This window comes from Prionailurus bengalensis, chromosome B1 (genome assembly GCF_016509475.1).
Source record: "Prionailurus bengalensis isolate Pbe53 chromosome B1, Fcat_Pben_1.1_paternal_pri, whole genome shotgun sequence".
In the NCBI taxonomy this organism is placed as follows: domain Eukaryota; kingdom Metazoa; phylum Chordata; class Mammalia; order Carnivora; family Felidae; genus Prionailurus; species Prionailurus bengalensis.
The window spans coordinates 146,241,329-146,265,978 of NC_057344.1; the positions used below are offsets into that span (position 1 = coordinate 146,241,329).

The 24,650-nt window shown below is 38.2% G+C and overlaps 1 protein-coding gene across 1 annotated transcript in view; it reads right to left on the reverse strand.

Annotated features, from left to right (window-relative positions):
- Positions 1–24,650, reverse strand: part of MTHFD2L (methylenetetrahydrofolate dehydrogenase (NADP+ dependent) 2 like) — a 148,157-nt gene that overhangs the window by 104,351 nt on the left and 19,156 nt on the right. The window contains exon 3 of the mRNA XM_043572477.1: positions 24,110–24,232. Within this exon, the coding sequence (XP_043428412.1) occupies positions 24,110–24,232 (123 nt within the window). The remainder of the gene's footprint in view (positions 1–24,109; positions 24,233–24,650) is intronic.

Consider the following 24,650-nt stretch of genomic DNA (forward strand, 5'->3'; position numbering starts at 1 on the left):
CCAAAGAGACACAATTCTTACCCTCTGGAGCCTTCTTTCTAATGGAATAAATGTCTGCCTAATCAAATTATTTGGCTATAGTCTCTAAAGGAGTTAATTATTTTGTAGGAGTAAATAAGAGAGATACTTTTGGAAGCGGTGTTTCCTGTTCTCAAGCCAATAAGTAATATTTAAATTACACCCTTTGGGTTCCACATCAAGGTTTCGAGACAGAAAATACTTATCAGGTGCTTACCACTTACTTGCCCAACATCGTTTAAGAGTTGTTTCATCACTGAGGAGTGAGGGGACAAAAAAGGAATGGGAAGTGAGTCTAATCTCGCTGTGCTACTCCACCCCCAAATTTGGGAATTAGTAGAGCTTGGAGGTGGAGTAGGAGGTGTTGTCGAGGCCAGAAAGGGGTGGATCTGGCCCTCCACCCTTCCTTAGCCTCTTTATCCTATAGCCACAGAAACTGCACAGGACATTGCTGGGAAGGCTTACTTCACCGGCTGTGAACAAAAATGTAATGGAGTGGGAACCTACAAATAACACAAAAGTTGCTACGTTTGCCCCTCATAATTCTCTTGAGTGACCTGAAGAGTACATGCAGATCCAAACGTTGCCTTACTCTTCACTAGTGGTATTGAAGACACCCTGGTTTATTAAGCCCTCGGCTTCCTAGGCGCTAGACACAGTGACTTCTGTCTAATATGCCATACTGCCCTCGAAGCAGTGTATATTCCATGGAGGAAGACACTCAGATGAGCAAGCAGGTCTATTCTAATGAGCTTCTCTTACACACAGGGAAAAGAAGAGATGTGTTTTGGGGCCCTTGCCTGCCAACTTCTCAAGGACAGTTCGTCTCCACTGTTTCCTAACTACCTCTTACCCCTGGTGCCCGGCACTGAGTTATGTGCAGATTGGAGAAATGCTGTTTGAACTGGTAAATGAATGAAAAGGGCCAGAGAGCAATCATATAAGCAGATCTTTTCAAAGGCTTTTGACAAAGAAATATTCGGATGTTTCAAAGGGTCTTTTGATTTTGGTAAATTCTTTACCAGTGCTGAATGCGCTCAAAAATAGATGAGGACATCAGGGTAAAGGAAAAAGAAAAAGGTGAAAAGTACAAGCAGTAATTACTCTTGTTCCAAGAAATTCTGGATTTTGAAGATACTCTGGGTGTCTTCAAGTTACATCATATAACCTACTTATGACAGCAATTGCTCAAAAAGAGGGAATTCGATAGATCTCAGGGACCTCTGGAGGGTTTCCACCTGGGAATGAATAGGAAAAGACATACATGGCTACAGGGATCAACCCACCCTACTAATATGTAAATCATATCAAAGTAATTTACTCAGCTTGCAGTATAAACCATTAGCCTTTTTAAAAATCACTGCTTGCTCAATGCTGCCACCATTTGGTTAACATACTCCACTTGTAGGACAATTATCTTCCACTTTGTTCACCTTGCACATAAGTTTGTTGATAAAATGTTACCTATAAGAAAACTTTTTTACGTAAGTGATGAACCACTAAATTCTACTCCTGAAACTAATATTTCACTATACGTTAACTGACTGGGATTTAAATAACAACTTGAAACAACGAAAAAAAAATTTTTTTAAGTGTGGGGAATTTAAAATTTAAATTTTAAATTTAAATCAGAAATCAATATTGTTTGAAATCTCTCTTTTTTCCCTATGAATAAACTTCAAATGCACAAATTGGTTACACCATAATTCATGGCTTGTGACACAATCTCAATATTGATCCAAGCATGGTCCAACTTTAAAAAATTGTTTTTCATAATAAGCTAGGCATATGCAAATCCACTACCCAAAACAAAAATTGTGGCCTTGATAGTAACCTATATTTAAGCACACAGTACATCTATTAACCCATCCCTTTTCCTGCTCCGACCTAATGGAAACTTCACCCCGTGTGCTGGGCTTATCATTCCCTTGACTTCCTTTCCTTGACAGTTTTATTGCATTTATTTGTATTCCCAATAGATTTGTTTTTCTAAACACAGCTTTACGAATACTTGAATATAATAGACCTCACATATTTAAGGTATATAATTTGATAAGTTTTGACATATGTATACGCCTATGAAACCATCACCACAATCAATGAACACATTCGCTACCCTGAAATTTCCTCATGACCCTTCCCTCCCTCTCTTTCCTCTCCCCTCAACTCCAACCACCAGTAACCATTTGCTATGGGCTGAACTGTATTGCCCCAAATTTATATATTGAAACCCCAAACCCTATTGTAATAGTATTTAGAGATGGGGCCTTTGGGAAGTAATTAGGTTTAGATGAGGTCATCTAAAGGTTTAGATGAGGTCATCATCAGGATAAGGCCCTCATGATGGAATGGGTGGCCTTATGAAAAGAGATACCAGAGGCAGTTTGCTCTCTCTCTCTCCACTGTGTGAGGATACAAGGGGGGAAAAGGGGCTGTCTGAAAGCCAAGAAGAGAGTTCTCACCAAATCCAACCATGCTGGCTGGCACTCTGATCTCAGATTTTCAGCCACTAGAATTGTAAGAAAATAAAGCTTCCATGAACATGCATATACAAGTCTTTATTTTTTTATTTTATTTTATTTAAAAAAAAATTTTTTTTCAACGTTTATTTATTTTGGGGACAGAGAGAGACAGAGCATGAACGGGGGAGGGGCAGAGAGAGAGGGAGACACAGAATCGGAAACAGGCTCCAGACTCTGAGCCATCAGCCCAGAGCCCGACGCGGGGCTCAAACTCACGGACCGCGAGATCGTGACCTGGCTGAAGTCGGATGCTTAACCGACTGCGCCACCCAGGCGCCCCTACAAGTCTTTATTTTAATATGTATTTCCTTTTCGTTTAGGTAAATATGTAGACATAGAGTGGCCGCACCATATAATAGGTACATTTAAGACACTGCCAAACTATTTTCAGAGTGAACCATTTTGCATTCCCACCAGCAACACATCCTCACCAATATCTGGTATGGTCAGCAGGCTTTCTAATTTCAGCCACTTTAGCAGGTGTGTAATAGAATCTTCTTACAGTTTTCATTTGAACTTCCCTAATAACCACTTATGCTGAGTATCTGCTCATGTGCTTATTTCTTCTGTGGTGAAGTGTCCATTCAGATCTTTTGACCATTTTTGGTATTTATCCTACTTGAAGTTCTCGACAGTTTGGTGTCGGTCACTAATTTTGGAAAGTTTCAGCCATTATTTCTCCTGCCCTGTTTCTCCCTTTTCTTGGAATTCCAGTTGCGACTGTGATGTACCTTTTGAAAATGTCTTATGGTTCTTGGATGTTCTGGAGGGTTTCCCCACACCCCCTTCTTGTTTATTTCTTTGCATTTCAATTTAAGAAGCTTCTCCTGGCATATTATCAAGTTTACTGATTCTTTTCTTGGCATGTCCAGTCTACAACTGAGCCCATCAAAGCATTCTTTATGTCTGTTAGAGTAGTTTTGATTTCTAGCATTTCTTTTTTGATCATTTCTTAGAGATTCCATTTCTCTGCTTTCATTGCCCATCTGTTCTTGCATGTTAGCTACTTTTTCTACTAGAGCCCTTAGTATATTAATCACAGTTATTTTAAATTCCCTGTCTAGCAATTCTGAAATCTTTGCCATAGGTGAATCTTGTTCTGATGCTTGTTTTGTCTCCTCAGACTGTTTCATTTGCCTTTTGGCATGCCTTGTGATTATTTTGTTGAAAGCCACACCCATGACTAGGAGCCCAGGAGTTTCTCATTCTTATTACACCTTCTGCCTCCAAAAATTCATCCAAATTCCATTTAAAAGTTCCTATCAGTTTACAGCTCCAATAGCTTCTATTCAGTGTGAGTAGATCCTGGTTGTGAGTCTCTGAATTTGCCTCTCTCCAGATTTTGGGATATTGGTTTGCCCTACAAACCTCAGTTCTCTGATGAGTCAAGAAGAGGACTGATCTTCAATTTGTTCAGTTTTTTCTTGTAAGGACAAAAGGACTTACATTATTCTGGCTAGGACTTGGGTTTTATTTAACTGGGTTGTTTTCATTTTCTTGACAGTGATTTTTGAGAGCTCTTCTTTTTAAAAAAATGTTTATTTAGTTTTGAGAGAGAGAAAGAGAGAGAGAAAGAGCATGCACACACACGGGTGAGGGGAGGGGCAGAGAGAGAGGGGACAAACCCAAGCAGGTTCTGCACTGTCAGCACAGAGCCCAACTTGGCGGGCTCAATCTCACAAACCGTGATATCATGACCTGAGCTGAAATCGAGAGTCAATGCTTGGGGTGCCTGGGTGGCTCAGTTGGTTAAAGGACCGACCTCAGCTCAGGTCATGATCTCATGGCTTGCAAGTTCAAGCCCCACATCAGGCTCTGTGCTGACAGCTCAGAGCCTGGAGCCACTTCGGATTTTGTGTCTCCCTCTCTCTCTGTCCCTCCCCTGCTCATGTTCAGTCTCTCCTTCAAAAATAAATAAACATTTTTAAAAATTAAAAAAAGGTGTCTCGCGTCCATGAAATATAGCCAGAACAACACGAAACCATCCTGCATACCTAGAAAACTGATTGGAGGATTAACACAACAATCTGCACAATCTGAACCACAGAATTCAGCAGGTACGCGGTGCAGAGAGGTGAATTTGGGAAGAGGCTGCAGAGGGTAGGGAGCCGCTTTTGTGGGTGGAGAGGACGCAGACTGGGGCAGGGGGAGAATATGGGAAAGGCACCCCTCTCCAAATGCAGCTGGAGGGAAAGTGGAAAATTAGAAATAGCTACAGGGACTAAACTAAAAAGGGAGAAAGGAGAAAGGACAAAGGAGAGGGTTTAAATTCCATTAAGACTGTAAACAAAGGGAGCACAAAGGCTACAACCCCGCAGCTCGATACCTGGTGGTGCTCTGGTGTGAAGGGCGGATCCCCAAGAACAGAGTGGGGTCCAGGAGGTTCTCGGGCCACATGGGGAAAAGCGGTTCCACTGCTGGAAGGACATTTGGTAGAGACTGTTGAAGACACCTGGTCCCAGCAGACCCCTGAAGGCCGCCACATTTGCTGGTGCTGGGGCAAGGTCGTTGAGGGTGAAGCCTGGTGCCAGATGTGTGTTGTAATTTTCCACAATCCCTGAAACGCTGCTGCTACACTATCTCGCGAACTTTTTCTGGGGCGGCTGGTGTCTGGCCGCAGTCTGGGGCACCAGCAGCAGCAGGGTCCAGCAAGCGTTCCTGGGAGCAGCCAACAGTCAGCCATTGCTCATTTGGCCATTGGTTGATGAGACCCTCCTGCAGAGGGGCGGAACAGGTCAAAGCCACAGTCCTTCACAAGGGGCCAGGGAAAACAGCCACATCTGAGACAAAACTCGGGAGAGAGGTACTGCCTGGGGCCTGGTCACGGAGAGTGAAAAAGCATGGAGTGGACGAAAGATGAAGACAGACAACAGGTGCACAATTGCTGACCTGGGAGAACAGACTGGGTAGCTGGGTGGCACCATTTTCACCACTCCTGCGCATGCACGTATGCACCTATGAGCACAGCAACAATCCACCCCAGGAGGCTAGCAACGCCATCTAGTGGAGAGCAGAGCCATTACACTGAGCCCCGCCCAACTGGGCCAACTTGGCTCTTCAGGAACACAAGTCTCACCGCCGGCTTAGTTTATGGACTCTAAAGTGCTACATAGACTGACTTCTAGGGGAAAACCAAGTAATTTCAGTCGTACTTCAATCTGTTAGCAGGTCCATCTATTCAATTTTCTTTCTTTCTTTTTTTCTCTTTTACACTTCTTTTCATTTTGTTGAATACAGAAAGAGAAAAAATTCATTTTTATTTTCAATTTTTATTAAAAATATTTTTCCTTAATTTTTATTACTATATTTTTTACTTTTGTGTAAATTTTTTCAAATTCTATTTTACTTCTGTAATTTTATTTTAGTCTACTTCAGTGTAGTCACTCTTTCAAATTTTCAAACAATTTCCTTTTTTTCTTTCTGTTTCTCTTTTCTCTTTTTCATTTCTCTTCTTTTTCTCAAATACAGAAAGAGAAAAACTTAATTTTTACTCTCAATTTCTATTAAAAATATTTTTCTTTAATTTTTTTACTATATTTTTTGCTTTTATGTAATTTTTTTCAAATTCTACTTTACTTCTGTCAATTTATTTTAGTCTACTACAGTGTATTCACTTTTTAGATTTTCAAACGATTTCCTTTTTGTCTTTTTTATCTTTTTTGTTTCTTTTCTTTTTCTTGAATACAGAAAAAGAAAAAAATTATTATCTATTTTTAATTTTTATTAAAAATATTTTTCTTTAATTGTTTCTACTATATTCTTTACTTTTATGTATATTTTTTCAAATTCTATTTTACTCCCATCATCTCATTTCAGTCTGCCTCAGTGTATTCCTTTTTTTCAAATTCTCCAATGATTTCCGTTTTTTCTCCCCCCCCCTTTTTTTTCTCTATCTGTCAAACCACTTTCAACACCCAGACCAAAACACACCTAAGGTCTAGCATCATTTATTTGATTTGTGTGTGTGTGTGTGTGTGTGTGTGTGTGTGTTTGATTTTTTAATTTTAATATTTTTTAATTTTAATATTTTTTAATTTCAATTTTTCTACCTCATTAATTCATTTTCTCCCTTCAAAATGACAAAACGAAGGAATTCACCCCAAAAGAAAGAGCATGAAGAAACGACAACCAGGGATTTAACCAACACAGATACAAGCAAGATGTCTGCACCAGAATTTAGAATCACAATAATAAGAATACTAGCTGGAGTCGAAAATAGATTAGAATCCCTTTCTGCAGAGATAAAAGAAGTAAAAAATAGCCAGAACAAAATTAAAAATGCTATAACTGAGCTGCAATCACGGATGGATGCAACGGCAGCAAGGATGGACAAAGCAGAACAGAGAATCAGCGATATAGAGGACAAACTTACAGAGAATACAGAAGCAGAAAAAAAAAAGAGGGAGATTAAGGCAAAAGAGCACGATTTAAGAATTAGGGAAATCAGTGACTCATTAAAAAGGAACAACATCAGAATCATAAGGGTCCCAGAAGTGGAAGAGAGAGAAATAGGGGTAGAAAGGTTATGTGATCAAATCAGAGAGGAGAACTTTCCTAACCTGCGGAAAGATACAGACATCAAAATCCAGGAAGCACAGAGGACTCCCATTAGATTCAACAAAAACCGACCATCAACAAGGCATATCATAGTCAAATTCACAAAATACTTAGGCAAGGAGAGAATCATGAAAGCAGCACAGGAAAAAAAGTCCCTAACCTACAAGGGAAGATAGATCAGGTTTGCAGCAGACCTATCCACAGAAACTTGGCAGGCCAGAAAGGAGTGGCAGGATATATTCAATGTGCTGAATCAGAAAAATATGCAGCCAAGAATTCTTTAGCCTGCAAGGCTGTCATTCAAAATAGAAGGAGAGATCAAAAGTTTCCCAGACAAACAAAAATTAAAGGAGTTTGTCACCACTAACCAGCCCTGCAAGAAATTTTAATGGGGACTCTCTGAAGGGGGAAAATATGAAAAAAAAAAAAAAAAAAATATATATATATATATATATATATATATATATATATATATATATATATATATATCTCAAAAGCAACAAAGATTAGAAAGGACCAGAGAACACCACCAGAAACTCCAACTCTACAAGCATGATAATGGCAATAAATTCATATCTTTCAGTATTCATTCTAAACGTCATTGGACTCAATGCTCCAATCAAAAGACCTAGGGTAACAGAATGGATAAGAAAACAAGGTCCATCTATATGCTGTTTACAGGAGACCCACTTTAGACCTAAAGACACCTTCAGATTGAAAATAAGGGGATGGAGAACCATCTATCATGCTAATGGTCAACAAAAGAAAGCCAGAGTAGCCACACTTATATCAGACAATCTAGACTTTAAAATAAAGACTGTATCAAGAGATGCAGAAGCACATTATATCATAATCAAGGGGTCTATCCACCAAGAAGACCTAACAATTATAAACATTTATGTGCCAAATTTGGGGCACCCAAATATATAAATCAATTAATCACAAACATAAAGAAACTCATCGATAGTAATACCATAATAGTAGGAGACTTCAACACCCCACTCACAGCAACGGACAGATCATCTAATCAAAAAACCAACAAGGAAACAATGGCTTTGAATTACACACTGGACCAGATGGACTTAACAGATATATTCAGAACATTTCATCCTAAAGCAGCAGAATATACATTCTTCTCCAGTACACATGGAACGTTCTCCAGAATAGACCATATACTGGGACACAAATCAGCCCTAAGTAAATACAAAAAGACCGAGATCATACCATGCATATTTTCTGACCACAACGCTTTGAAACTCAAAATCAACCACAAGAAAAAATTTGGAAAGGTAACAAATACTTGAAGACTGAAGAACATCCTACTAAAGAATGAATGGGATAACCAAGAAGTTAAAGAGGAAATTAAAAAGTATATGGAAGTCAATGAAAATGATAACACCACAATCCAAAACCTCTGGGATGCAGCAAAGGTGGTCATAAGAGGAAACTATATAGCAATCCAGGCCTTCCTAAAAAAGGAAGAAAGATCTCAGATACACAACCTAAACTTATGCCTTAAGGAGCTGGAAAGAGAACAGCAAATTAAACCCAAAACCAGCAGAAGACAGGAAATAATAAAGATTAGAGCAGAAATTAATGCTATCAACACCAAAAAAAAAAAAAAACAAAACAGTAGAACAGATCAATGAAACCAGAAGCTGGTTCTTTGAAAGAATTAACAAAATTGATAAACCACTAGCCAGTTTGATCAAAAAGAAAAAGTAAAGGACCCAAATAAATAAAATCAAGAATGAAAGAGGAGAGATCACAACCAACACAGCAGAAATAAAAACAATAATAAGAGAATATTATGAGCAATTATATGCCAATAAAATGGACAATCTGGAAGAAATGGACAAATTCCTAGAAACATATACACTACCAAGACTGCAACAGGAAGAAATAGAAAATTTGGACAGACCCAAAACCAATAAGGAAATCAAGTTAGTAATAAAAAATCTGCCAAAAAACAAGAGTCCAGGGCTAGATGGCTTTCCAGGGGAATTCTACCAAACATTTAAGGAAAAGTTAACACCTATTCTCTTGAAGCTGTTCCAAAAAATAGAAATGGAAGGAAAACTTCCAAACTTTTTCTATGAAGCCAACATTACCATGATTCCAAAACCAGACAGAGACCCCACTAAAAAGGAGAACTAGAGACCAATTTCCCTGATGAACATGGATACAAAAATCCTCAACAAGATATTAGCCAGCTGGCTCCAGCAATACATTAAAAAACTTATTCACTACGACCAAGTGGGATTTACACCTGGGATGCAGGGCTGGTTCAATAGCCACAAAACAATTAATGTGATTCATCACATCACTGAAAGAAAGGACAAGAGCCATATGACCCTCTCCATAGATGCAGAGAAAGCATTTGACAAAATACAGCATCCTTTCTTGATAAAATCCCTCAAGAAACTAGGGATAGAAGGAGCATACCTCGAGATCATAAAAGCCATATATGAATGACCCAATGCTAATATCATCCTCAATGGGGAAAAACTGACAGCTTTCCCCCCAAGGTCAGGAACAAGACAGGGATGTCCACTCTCACCACTGTTATTCAACATAGTATTGGAAGTCTTAGCCTCTTCAATCAGACAACACAAAGAAATAAAAGGCAGCCAAATAGGCCAGGAGGAGATCAAACTTCCACCCTTCACAGATGACATGATTGTCTATATGGAAAACCCAAAATATGCCACCAAAAAACTGCTAGAATTGATTCATGAATTCAGCAAAGTTGCAGGATATAAAATCAACGCACAGAAATTGGTTGGATTCCCATACTCGAAAAATGAAGCGACAGAAAGAGAAGTCAAGGAATCAATCCCATTTACAGTTGCACAAAAAACCATAAAATACTTAGGAATAAATCTAACCAAGTAGGTGAAAAATCTTTACGCTGAAACTATAGAAAGCTTATGAAAGAAATTGAAGAAGACACAAAAAAATAAAATGGAAAAAGATTCCATGCTCCTGGATAGGAAGAACAAATATTGTTAAAATGTCAATACTACCCAAAGCAATCTACATATTCAATGCAATCCCTACCAAAATAACACCAGCATTCTTTACAGAGCTAGAACAAATAATCCTAAAATTTGTATGGAACCAGAAAAGACCCTGAATAGCCAAAGCAATCTTGAAAAAGAAAACCAAAGCCAGAGGCATCACAATCCCAGACTTCAAGCTATACTACGAAGCTGTAATCATCAAGACAGTATGGTACTGGCACGAGAACAGACACTCAGATCAATGGAACTGAATAGAGAACCCAGAAATGGACCCACAAACATATGGCCAACTAATCTTTGACAAAGGAAGAAAGAATATCCAATGGAATAAAGACAGTCTCTTCAGCAAGTGGTGCTGGGAAAACTGGACAGCGACATGCAGAAGAATGAACCTGGACCACTTTCTTACACCATACACAAAAATAAACTCAAAGTGGACAAAGGACCTCAATGCAAGACAGGAAGCCATCAAAATCCTCGAGGAGAAAGCAGGCAAAAATCTCTTTGATCTTGGCCGCAGCAACTTCTTACTCAACACGTCTCCGGAGGCAAGGGAAACAAAAGCAAAAATGAACTACTGGGACCTCATCAAAATAAAAAGCTTCTGCATAGCGAAGGAAACAATCAGCGAAACTCAAAGGCAACCACAGAACGGGAGAAGATATTTGCAAATGACATATCAGGTAAAGGGTTAGTATCCAAAATCTATAAAGAACTTATCAACCTCAACACCCAAAAGACAAATAATCCAGTGAAGAAATGGGCAAAAGACATGAATAGACACTTCTCCAAAGAAGACATCCAGACGGCCAACCAACACATGAAAAAATGATCAATGTCACTCATCATCAGGGAAATACAAATCAAAACCACAATGAGATACCACCTTACACCTGTCAGAATGGCTAACATTAACAACTCAGGCAACAACAGATGTTGATGAGGATGCGGAGAAAGAGGATGTCTTTTGCATTGTTGGTGGGAATGCAAGCTGGTGCAGCCACTCTGGAAAACAGTATGGAGGCTCCTCAAAAACCTAAAAATAGAACTACCCTACGACCCAGCAATTGCACTAGTAGGCATTTATCCAAGGGATATGGGTGTGCTGTTTCGAAGGGACACATGCACCCCCATGTTTATAGCAGCATTATCAACAGTAGCCAAAGTATGGAAAGAGCCCAAATGTCCATTGATGGATAAATGGATAAAGAAAATGTGGCATATATATACCATGGAGTATTATGTGGCAATCAAAAAGAATGAAATCTTGCCATTTGCAACTATGTGGATGGAACTGGAGGGTATTATACTAAGTGAAATTAGTCAGTCAGAGAAAGACACAAATCATCAGGACTTCAGTCATATGAGGACTTTAAGAGACAAAACAGATGAACATAAGGGAAGGGAAACAAAAATAATATAAAAACAGGGAGGGGGACAAAACAGAAGAGACTCATAAATATGGAGAACAAACTGAGGGTTACTGGAGGGGTTGTTGGAGAGGGGTGGTCTAAATGGTTAAGGGGCCCTAAGGAATCTACTCCTGAAATCATTGTTGCACTATATGCTAACTAATTTGGATGTAAATTTAAAAAAATAAAAAATAAAATTAAAAAAAAAAACCTAAAAAAAAAAAAAGAGTCAGATGCTTAACAAACTGAGCCACCCAGGTGCCCCAAGAGAGCACTTTATATATTCTGTATATTCATAAGTTAACAGATACATGCTTTGCAAATATTTTCATCTGGTCTATGGCCTATCTTTTCATTCCTTTAACAGAACACAAGTTTTACATTTTGATAAAGTCTAGTTTATTAAGTTCTTGTTTCATATCTGTAAGTAGTCCAATTTTTCAGCACCCAGAATCATACCTTCCTGTGCTACTTTGTCTTCCCACCTTGTCAAAACTCAGATATTGATAGAGGTCTGGACTTTGAATTTCTTTGCTTGATCTGATGATTCCAATAATATACTGCCTTGTTTATTGCAGCTTTATAATTAAGTCTTTTTTTAATTGTTTTTATTAAGGTATAATTGACCTCTAACATTATATTAGTTTCAGGTGTACAACATGATTTGGTATTTGTATATATTACAAAATGATCACCACAACAAATCTAATTAAATCCATCACTATACAGTTACATTTTTTTTTTTTTTCTTGTGATGAGGACTTTGTTTTTGAGAAGGAAAGAGAGAGAGACATTTGGGGAGGGGAAGGTGGAGACAGAGAAAGAATCTTAAGTAGGTTCCACTCCCAGCACAGAGCCCAACGCAGGGTTGGATCTCATGACCTGAGCTGAAATCAAGAGTTAGACACTTAACCAACTGAGTCACCCAGGTACCCCAAGAGATGAAAAGTTTAAGATATACTCTCTTAGTGACTTTCAAATAAGCAATATAGTATTATTAATTTTAGTACATGTTGTACATTATATCCCTATGACTTACTTATTTTATAACTGGAAGTTTGTACCTTTTAAGATTTTTGATTAATCTTCAGATTGGGTGGTGTTAATCTTCCAACTATGTTACTCATTTTCAAAGTTATTTGAACCATTTTTTAATTTTTTTTTAAGTTTACATCAAAGTTAGCTATATTATAGTGCAATAATGATTTCAGGAATAGACTCCTCAGTGCCCCTTACCCATTTAGCCCATCCCCCACCCACAACTCCTCCAGCAACCCTCTGTTTGTTCTCTATATTTAAGAGTCTCTTCTGTTTTGTCCCCCTCCCTGTTTTTATATTCTTTTTGCTTCCTTTCCCTTCTGTTCATCTGTTTTGTCTCTTAAATTCCACATGAGTGAAGTCACGATATTTGTTTTTCTGTGACTAATTTCGTGTTCTGACTATTCTAAGTATTTTGCATATCCATATAAATTTGCCCATCAGTTTGTCAACTGCTACAAAAAAGTATGATGGGATTTTAATTGGGACTGCCATGAATCTACAAATCAATGTAAAGATGACTACGTCTTAACAACATTTAGTCTCCCGATACATGGACGTTGTATGTTGATCCACTTATTCAGCTTTTATTTAATTTATTTTAGGAATGTTCTGCAGTATTCGATGTATAGATTTTTCACATCTTTTGTCAAATTTATGCCTAAAGATTTCATTTTTGGATGTTATCTTAGTGTTTTTATTCCAATACCTGATTTTTGATGCTAATAAATGACAATTGCATTTTGCATATTAATCTTGTATCCTCCAATCTTGCTAAAAATCACATCACTATTAGTTTTCTTTCTCTAGATTCCATTGGATTTTATACATAGACAGTCATATTATCTGCTTTTTATTTTCTTTCTCTTGCCTTATGGTGCTGCTTAGACTCTCCGATACAATGTTAAATAGACATGATAGGACTGGACATCCTTGACATCTTCCTGATCGTAGGAGGTAAATGCTCAGTTTTTCATGATCAACTCTGATGACTGTAAATTTTTCAGATGTGCCCCTTATCACTTTCAGAATGTTCCCTTTACTATTAGTTATATGACAGCTTTTTATCAGGAATCAATGATAGTCTTATCAACTATTTTATCTGTATATAATGAGTTAATCATATGGTTTTTCATGTTTAGTTTGTTAACGTGATTAAATACATCGTTCGATTTTCTTTAAATTTTTTTTTAACGTTTATTTATTTTTGAGACAGAGAGAGACAGAGCATGAACGGGGGAGGGTCAGAGAGAGGGAGACACAGAATCGGAAGCAGGCTCCAGGCTCCGAGCTGTCAGCACAGAGCCCGATGCAGGGCTCGAACTCACGGACAGCAAGATCATGACCTGAGCCAAAGTCGGCCGCTTAACCGACTGAGCCACCCAGGCGCCCCACATCGTTCGATTTTCTAATGTTAAAGCAATGTTGCATTCCTTTATTTCATGATGAATGATCCCTTTTCTATATTGTTGGATTTTGTTAGATTTTGATCATATCTTTTACACTGATGTTCATGAAAGATACTGGTCTATGGTTTTCCTTTTTTGTAATGTCTTTGCCCAGTTTTTGATATCAGGGTAATGGTGGCCTCATATAATGAGCTCAGGAGTACTCCTTCCTTTTTAGCATTTTTTGTTTCCTCAAATATTTGGTAGAATTCACCAGCGAAGCCATCTGAACATGGAGCTTTACTTGTGGAATGGATTTTAAGTACAAAATCAATTTTTTAATAGAATTCTTCATATTACCTACTTCTTGAATGGGCCTTGGTAGTATGTGTCTTTCAAGAAAGTCATTTATTTCATCAAACTTGTCACATCACTTGCCATAAAGTTGTTCAAAATATTCCCTTTTATCCTTTTAATAGCCTTAGAATCTATAGTGGTGTTACCTCTCATTCCTGATACTGGTAATTTGTATCTTTTTTTTTTGCCTTGATCAAACTAGCTTGTGTTTCATTTATTTTCCTCATCATTTCTGTTTTCTATTTTCTTTCTTGTCCTTCCTTTGTCTTTAACTTGCTCTTTTTTCTAGTACATTAAGGTGGAAACTGAGATTATTGATTTGGCACCTTTCGTCTTTTCTAAGATAGGTATATAGTGCTATATATTTCCCCCAACTACTATTTTTTTTTTAATTTTTTTTCAACGTTTATTTATTTTTGGAACAGAGAGAGACAGAGCATGAACGGGGGAGGGGCAGAGAGAGAGGGACACACAGAATCGGAAACAGGCTCCAGGCTCTGAGCCATCAGCCCAGAGCCTGACGTGGGGCTCGAACTCCCAGACCGCGAGATCGTGACCTGGCTGAAGTCGGACGCTTAACCGACTGCGCCACCCAGGCGCCCCTCCCCCAACTACTATTTAGCAGCATAGCATAAATTCTGATATGCTGTGTCTTCATAAAACGTTAAAAAAATGTTCTAACTTCCCTTCAATTTTCTTATCTGATGCATGTGTTACTTAGAAGTGTGTTATTTAGTTTCTAAATATTTGGGAATGTTCCAGATATTTTTCTGTTAGTGATTTTTAATTTAATTCCACTGTGGTCAAGGAAAACACTTTAGGCAACGTGAATCCTTTATATTTGAGATTTGTTTTATGACCTAGAATATGCTATTTTTTTGGTAAATGTTCTACGTCAACTTGAAAAAAAGGTGTGTATTCTGTTGTTTGCTGGGATAGTGTTTTACAAATGTCAATTAGGTCAAATTGGATGATACTCTACTTCAAATCTCCATCCTCACTGATTTCCTGTCTATTTGTTCTTTCAATTATTGACAGAGAGGTACTAAAATGTATGATGATAATTTTGGATTTGTCTATTTTTCTTGTAATTCTATTAGTTTTTACTGAAGGTTTATTTTTAGGTATATAAGTGATTAAGACTTATTTCTTTTTTTAAGTTTATTTTCAGAGAGAGAAAGAGAGAGAGAGAGAGAGAGAGAGAGAGAGAGACCATGAGCAGGGGACGGGCAGAGAGAGAGGGAGAGAGAGAATCCCAAGCAGGCTCCCCATTGTCGGCACAGAGCCCAACGTGGGGCTCGATCCCAAGAACCATAAGATCACCACCTGAACTGAAATCAAGAGTCGGCCACTTAACCAACTGAGCCACCCAGGCACTCCAAGATTATTATTTCCTTTTGATAAACAGATCCCTTTATTACTGGGGAATGACCTTCTTTATCCCTGGTAATATTCATTGCTCTGAAATATACTTTGCCTGATATTGACAAAATCACTCCAACTTTCTTTTAATTAGTGTTAGCATGGCATATCTTTTCCATTGTTTTGCTTGTAACTTCTCTGTGTCTTTAAACTTGAAGTGTGTTTTTTGTATGCAGCATATAGAGCCAACTATATGCTCTTGTAAGTAAGAGCATATAGTTGGCTCTTACTTTTATCCAATCTGACAACCTCTGACATTTTATTGGGTTATTTACAACATTATGTCATTAAACTTATCATCTTCCTATGTGTTTTCATTGTTGTCTTTGCCCCTTTATTCTTCCTTCCTTTGGAATAATTGAATATTTTTAGTGATTCCATTTTATCTCCTTGTTTTATTAGCTACAACTATTGCGTTTTTTAGTGGTTGCTTGTGGTTCTATAGTATATACCTTGAATTTATCTCAATCTACCCTCAAGTAATATATCACTTCCCATATAAGAATCTAACATTAATATCCTACCATTTCTTCTCTCCCAATGTTTGTGTTACTGTTGTAGATTTTACTTATATACGTTACAAATCACATATTCCATGGTTTTTGTTTTTGATTAAACATCAATTATATTCTAAGATGATTTGAATGATAAGAAAAATATCATCTATATTTACTCATGTAGCTACCATTTCCAGGGCTCTTTATTCCTTTGGATAGATACATATTTTCATCTGGTATCATTTCCTACTGTCTGAAGGACTTCCTTTAACATTTTTTGGTAGTATGTGTCTGCTGGTGATTGTTTTCAGCTCTTTCTGGGTTCTCCCCTCCCTAAATTTCTGAAAAAATACTTTGTTTTGCCTTTGTTTTAAAAGATGTTGTTACTGAGGATAGAATTCATGATTGACAGGTTTTCTTTTAATACTTTAAAGACCAAGCTATTCCCTTGTCCTCTAGTTTACATTGTTTCTAGCAATAAATTTGCTTCCTTCTTTGTGTTCCTCTCTATGTAATGTGATTTTTCTCTCTCTTGTTACTTTTGATACTTTTTCTATCATGCTGGTTTTGAACAATTTGATTATGGTGTTCTTTAGTATAGTTTTCTTCCTATTGCATAGGCTTAGACTTTGTTGAACTTCTTAGATGTGTAGGTTTATAGTTGTCATCAAATTTGTGCATATGTATGTGTGTGCTTTATTCTGAAATCTGAGTCACTTATGAAAGGCTATTTAATTCTTATTCGTGTAAAGCTCCATAAGAATCCCACTTCCCAGGGCACCGGTGTGGCTCAGTCAGCTAAGCATCTGACTCTTGGTTTCAGCTCAGGTCATAATCTCACATCAGGATCTATGCTGACAGCACAGAAATTCCTTAGGATTCTCTCTCTCCCCCCCTCTCTCTCTGCCCCTCCTCCACTAGCACTGTCTCTGTCTCCCCCGAATAAATAAACTTAAAAAAAAAAAAAGAATCCCACTTCCCTCCCTCCTATAATTTAAAATCATCTGTAACATCTAGCTTCCATAATAACTGCAATAAAAAAAAAGGAGGGGCCGTGTAGCACAATAGCTTTTAACCATCTCAGCCAAGAAATGGTTCACAAAAGTCACTTCCTCTCACAATCCAGCTGAAGGTAGTCACATGGCCCCAACGTAACTGCTCTGAGAAGCTGGGAAATGATGGGAGCATGTAGATATTGGAGAACTTTTCCTGCCACAGAAAAGGCAACTCTGAAATAGAGAATAACAGAATTAAAATAATTTCAGAGGATGTGGGTTGGGAAGGGTTCTCTGAGGCAGTGTGGCATTTAAGCTAAGACCTGACGGTTGGAAAGAAGTCAGCTCTGGTATGTGTGACATATAATCAATATAGTTAAGAGGTCAGGGGCTAAAGCCATATTCAATTAATAAAATATTCCATGCAGAATTGTTCTGAACACTCAAACACAGAACTGGGCTTTCTTCTCCCTAGAGAAAGAGGGAAAATATTATAACAAAGGTCAAGTCAAAATTTGGAAATCATTTAGAAATAAACAGAATAAAGGGTCCTACAACCATGAAGACATCTAGGGTGATGAAAATTTCCCACTCTGGTCAAGAACATGAAAAATACTATAATAAGTATTCTGCATACATACATTGCATAACCTCTTAAGAAAAGCAATTATGGCAAAGACTTTTTTTCTCCAAATGAGGAATTAAGATTTAGGAAATACATATATCTATATGCTAATTAATTAGGTCAATCTCCCCATTTTGATGCCTACTAATTATTAGAAACGTTGATCTTTGTTAAATCTACACACTAGACTTTAACTCTTCTTACTCACTCCCTCCAGATTCAATCCTTTATTCCAATATTTTATTCTAATATCTCTTTTTAATCCCCTTACATAAACTGGAAGATGTTGATATTCAAAGATGTCACATTCAATAGCTGAAAAATGATTTTAGAAAATGATGGATAAGATGGAATAAGTCTTCTGCTTCTACCTAATCATTTTGTTTTAGAAATAAATTAAAAGTAGACTTTAGAGGGGCACCTGGGTGGCGCAGTCGGTTAAGCGTCCGACTTCAGCCAGGTCACGATCTCGCGGTCCGGGAGTTCGAGCCCCGCGTCGGGCTCTGGGCTGATGGCTCAGAGCCTGGAGCCTGTTTCTGATTCTGTGTCTCCCTCTCTCTCTGCCCCTCCCCCGTTCATGCTCTGTCTCTCTCTGTCCCAAAAATAAATGTTGAAAAAAAAAAATTAAAAAAAAAAAAGTAGACTTTAGAAAGCAAGAAAACACGAGATGAGCAAGCATCTCCCTTGGTCTGTGCCTTGAAATCTCCATTGTAGGACAGTGATGGCAGCTGAAAGGACAACATCATTGCTTCTGCCGGCATTGTTCTGCTACTTACTACCTCCCTGATCACATAAATTACTCAGTTCTTTTACTATCCTTCACTACAAACCACAGATTGAAAGGCATAGCACCTACCGGTAAGAGTTGTTGTAAGCATTATACAAGTTACCATATATAAAGCACTTTATAGTTTCTCTTTTGTTGCTTTAGTTAGAAAAAATTGCTTCCGAATTTTTACAGATCATTATTATACCTTTTTTTTTAACACTATAGGCTGATACATACTCTACAAATGACATAACTTTTAATATAATATCACTTTAATAGATATAACTCAATAAAAGCTAAGAGCAAATAATACATGACTAGGAGAAAAAATACATAGAACGTGAATAGCAGACATCTTTCTGGCTTGACAAAATGACCACTTATTGATACTAATAGACTCTGATCACAGTCAGGATGGGAGTAGGGAAGCATTGCATGTGGTTGTTTTTATTTCTCTGTGGTTTGAGGGTCAACTACAGGAAAAACAGCCAGGCTGCGTGACCAAGGACACACGGTTATATCCTGAATACTTCCAATCCTGACCCAAGTTGCAGAGCTCCTGAACATGAACAGAGGCTTAGCTTGAAACAAACTTATCACCATCAAATAGGGAAGAATTCTATCCCATTTCTTTGGTTTTTATCTAAGTGAGAGGCACGGAAACTATCTGTACATTCTGAGTCATCCCATGCAAAGTTGTCCTGCAACATCAGAATTATAATTCTAATTCAGAATTTCTTTTACTCAAGATATTTCCCTAATTGTGAATAATAATTCCCAATTTCTAATCATGAGACAACTTGGAATCCAAATTATTAACCAAATGATATAAAATGCAAGGCATGATCAACTCGAATCACCTCATCTTTTTCATTTGCTCATTGTTTCACTGGTTCCTTCTAATAATTGTATTAAGACCGGGACAGGAGACATTAGCTCAACCTACTTCCACACAGCCAACCTACTGCCATGACACAAAGAGTTCCATTTCTTCTGTAAAACATGAAAGCTGATGCTCAGAGCTCACAGAACAAATCAGAAAGTAGTTTAACTATGCCTGCCACTACCAGTTGACCTTCATGATAAGTCTTTCCCAATCTGTTTTTGCTAGTTCTTTCACAGTAAATAATGTGATGTAATTAAAACAGTATAAACATGACAACAGAGTGTGAGAAGAAAACAGCTGTTATTTCTATAAAAACTAAATCGAGGGGCGCCTGGGTGGCGCAGTCGGTTAAGCGTCCGACTTCAGCCAGGTCACGATCTCGCGGTCCGTGAGTTCGAGCCCCGCGTCGGGCTCTGGGCTGATGGCTCGGAGCCTGGAGCCTGCTTCCAATTCTGTGTCTCCCTCTCTCTCTGCCCCTCCCCCGTTCATGCTCTGTCTCTCTCTGTCCCAAAAATAAATAAACGTTGAAAAAAAAAAAATTTAAAAAAAAAAAACAAAAAAAAACTAAATCGAACGTTCTGGAAAGGCTCTTGAGAACTAAAATAAATTAGTAAGGATTTAGATGTGAACAGGACAATCATGAAGATTGGGAGATTTTTTTAAACATTTATTTACTTATTTTGAGAGAGAGCTCATACATGCACATAGGTTGGGGGGAGGCGATGGGCAGAGAGAGGGAGGGGGAATTCCAAGCAGGCTCCACTCTGTCAGCACGAAGCCTGATGTGGGGCTTGATCCCACAAACAGTGAGATCATGATCTGAGCCGAAATCAAGAGTCAAGGGCTTAACCAACTGAGCCACCCAGGCACCCTGGGAGCTATTTTAAAAAGCAGTAAGAATTTTCACTAAGATAGTTTCACCTCAAACTGAAAATCGAAGGCAATGATTCATAGGTATTATTAATACCAGAAGATGATTCAAAATTCCAATCAGTAAGTTCCAAAGATCTGTGGACCCACAACAAAAGACTGATGAATAACCGAGTATTTAAATGATTTATGTTATAAAACAGTATTTAAGGTAAATATGCATTGTTCTATAATTTTCTACTTTAACCAATTTTTTCTATTCATCAACACACCATATGTCCCAGTATAAGGTAGGTTAAGTAATATAGACGAGTCTTCTCATATGTAAAATAAAGAAAACAATTCCTACTCATAAGGCTGCTTTGAGGAGTAGATAAAATTATCCGTATAAAGGAATACTTGCCACATAGTATGATACATTACTCACTAGCTACCACCAATTTGCTGGTGAGGGTAACACGATGGTTAAAAGTAATGGCACGAGGAACCAGTCTTCCTTCCATCCCAGCTCAATTACTTATCAACCCGGTGACCTTAGGGGAAGCTACTTAAGCTTTCTGTGCCTCAAATCTTAACACCAGTGAAATGTCCATAATAAGAGCTCCGACTACCCAGGATTAGTATCAGGATTCAATGAAGTAATAAATGTAAAGTTCCTGAGACATAATAAATAAATGTTTAATGTAATAAATTTTAGCCATTCTTATTTTGTATATTATTGGCTCTTCGGCAACATAGAGAATTGTTCTTTCTTAGAGCATCAAGATATTTGTTATTACCACAGTCCCTTTGGTGCTATGCTTCTCACTCTTTAGAAGGAACACAAGACGCAAGCAATTTTACTACAGACAGACCAACAGTGCCATCTAGTGGCAATTTTCTAATAAATTCGCCAACAGAAAGGTTGCCCAAAACAGGTAAAAATTTCTACAGATATGAATTTAATTTTTTTAATTTGTTTATTTTTGAGAGAGAGAGAGATAGATAAAGGTTGTGGGCGCAGGGTAAGGGCAGAAAGAGAGGGGGACAGAGAATTCCAAGCTGGCTCTGCTTTGATAGCAGAGTGGGGTTCGAACTCCTGAACCGTGGTATCATGACCTGAGCAGAAGTCGGATGCTCAACTGACTGAGACGCCCAGGCGCCCCTGCATTTAATTTTTAAAACAAACTAAATCTAATGTTTTAGATTTGTAAATTTGTAAATTTTTGATGTGTTTTTTAATAATTATTTGAATTCAGTACAACTACAGCTGGGAGAAATTTTTTAAAAACTACAAACCACAAGAAGAGTGCTTGGCAATTATGGTACAAAGAAGACTGTTTTTTGTTTTTGTTTTTGTTTTTTTTTTAATATGAGCCAAACAATTGGGCTTAAACCCACTGCCAAATTTTTTTGTACAGATTTGCAATGCTAATAAATCCGTATGAGAATTAGAAATGTGAATTTTTGGTACAATTCAAATAGCACGATAGTTATATACCAAGGAATTAAGTTATATTGTTGGATAAAGTATAATCAATACCACACAAGGATCTCATGCAATAGCACCATTCACTTTTTACTTTCTGCAAGTCAAAACTTATAGAAGAACTCAAAACTACTGTAATCTAGGGGCACCTGGGTGGCTCAGTCAGTTAAGCATCTGACACCGGCTCAGGTCATGATCTCATGGTTCGTGGGTTCGAGCCCCCTGACAGGCTCTGTGCTGACAGCTCAGAGCCTGGAGCCTGCTTTAGATTCTGTGTCTCCCTCTCTCTCTGCTCCTCCCCCACTCACACTCTGTCTCTCTCTCAAAAATAAATAAACATTTAAAAAAATTAAAAAAAAAAACCTTCTGTAATCTATCCTATATGGCAGTCCTCACTTCACTCAGTTGAAATACACATGAATTTCACAGCCACAATTTACTTAAATAGCACCAATCGTCCAATAGCACAGTTCAAAGTTCAGTTATCATGGTAAATTAACTGTGAGTAATTATGTAAGAACTGCTGGCCCTCTGGTTCACAAATCACCATGTAAATAAAGATGAGCATCATGTTCCCTGAGCAACACATTTGACACTTCTTTAAAAGTCCGTTGATGATTGATCACTGCACATTTGTTATTTGGGTCAAACATCAACAGCAAATCATACTTCTTCCTGGTCTCCCGGTGGTCAACTTACAAGACATTTCACAAAAGTAGTAATCAACAGAGGGAATTAACCTGTAAAGGTGACAGGGCAGCAAAAAAATAAAATGTGGTGACACTGGAAGTGAAATGAGATGTGAACAGAAGGTCTGAAAATGGCAACAGCAAAGCAAAAATAACAGAAACCTGTGCCCCCAGCAAGGGAAGAGCTATGATTAAGTGCTCCGGTAGGACTCTGATTGAATGGAAATGGGTTGTGCAGGAATGAGGTGACCCTGGAATGTTGACTCTGGGCCCTTCCGAACAATGTGGATATGCAGCCACAGAAGCTCTGATGAAGGTGGACTGTCTCCCGTACATGAAGAAGGTTCTTATGACAAAACGATGACAACATCCCAGAGGAAGTGGCACCAGCATAAACCATCCCATAAAAGAAACTCTCAGAGAGATTTCAGAACCGTGGAAAAACTACGAACCATAAGAAGACTGCTTGGCAAATGATTACAAAGGACGAAATGGAAACTGATCCAAACTTAGAGAGGAATATGCAGTTGAATTCACCAAGGCCCAGGAAAGACGCTTGCTCCATATTGTAAGTTACATGATGAGAAGGCAAGCTCCCGTGCAAGCTCCTCTGAACAAGTTTTTTGCAAAGAAATAACACTTGAATTCTCGATGTTTCTAATGTTTTAATTTATAGTGTGCTGAACAAATATTAGCTTCCCTCTTTTTTGTGTGTTCCATTTCCCTATATGTGTATGAACCACAGAAAGAGAGTTTTTAATGTTTTGGGAGAACATTTTAAAGGTCAGAGAACGAGGGGCGCCTGGTTGGCTCAGTCGGGTAAGTGTCCAACTTCAGCTGAGGTCATGATCTCACGGTTTATGAGTTTGAGCCCCACATCGGGCTCTGTGCTGACAGCTCATCCTGGAGCTTGCTTCAGATTCTGTGTCTCCCTCTCTCTCTGCCCTTCCCCCACTCACACTCTGTCTCTCTGTGTCTCTCAAAAATGAATAAACATTAAAAAAATTTTGTTTAAGGGGCGCCTGGGTGGCTCAGTCGGTTAAGCGTCCGACTTCAGCTCAGGTCATGACCTCACAGTTCGTGAGTTCGAGCCCCGCGTCAGGCTCTATGCTGACAGTTCAAAGCCTGGAGTCTGCTTCAGATTCTGTGTCTCCCTCCTTCGCTACCCCTCCCCCACTCTCTCTCTCTCTTTCAAAAATAAATAAACATTAAAAAATATTTCTTTTAATTTTTGTTTAAAAAAATAAAAAAATAAAGGTCAGAGAATGACTGTTGTTTTTCCCATTGGGTTTTTGAGGTTGCTTTGCCTGGTTTCAGCATGCACGGTCATTGTCACGGTCTTGGGGCTATTGTACAAAGTAAGGACTATGTGTAATTTTTTCCTACATTTTTCCTTTACAAGTTTCAGTCATTGCAAGCAGAAGTCATCCAGGCTTTGCCAACAATTACCTGCTAGCGTAAGAGCTAGTCCCTTCGTGAACGTATTTCCTAAACTACTTGCAGTGCCGTGATAGAATGTTGAAAGACGCCCTTTTTCCTCACCAAAGCAGACATATACAAGAGCCTTAGGTACCTGGTAGTGGTAACTGAACCAATATACCACTGACTCGTGGGTCCATATTCAATTGATCAGTTATATCCAAAAGTTCTTCCTGAGAAACATCCTTTGGTTTTAGAATGATCTCACTACGGATCCCTGGAAGAACAACAAACACAGAGAGAGTCATTTGACCAGCAAAGATGTGGTTTTTCAACAACGGTGTCTTACACGGTGCGTAAAAAGTTTCCTCTGCGCCTTACCTCATTGGAAGCAAAGGACCTTCTACAAAAATGATGTTCAAACCACCACTAAAAGGGATGTCTCAAAGAGTACAGATGTTTTCTCATGATTCACACTCAATTTTTGGCCCAGTATCTTATTGCATTTATTTGTGATAAGCTACTGTTAGGGGATGTGAATCTAGTAAATATGTTAATACCCCTCACCACCATTATTAGGCCAAGTTCAGCAGAGCGAACTGGCCAGGTTTATTATCTGATTAAAGCAAGTATAATAAAAATAGGCCTTTTTTAAAAAAAAAATTGAAATACAGCTGACACACAATGTTACACCA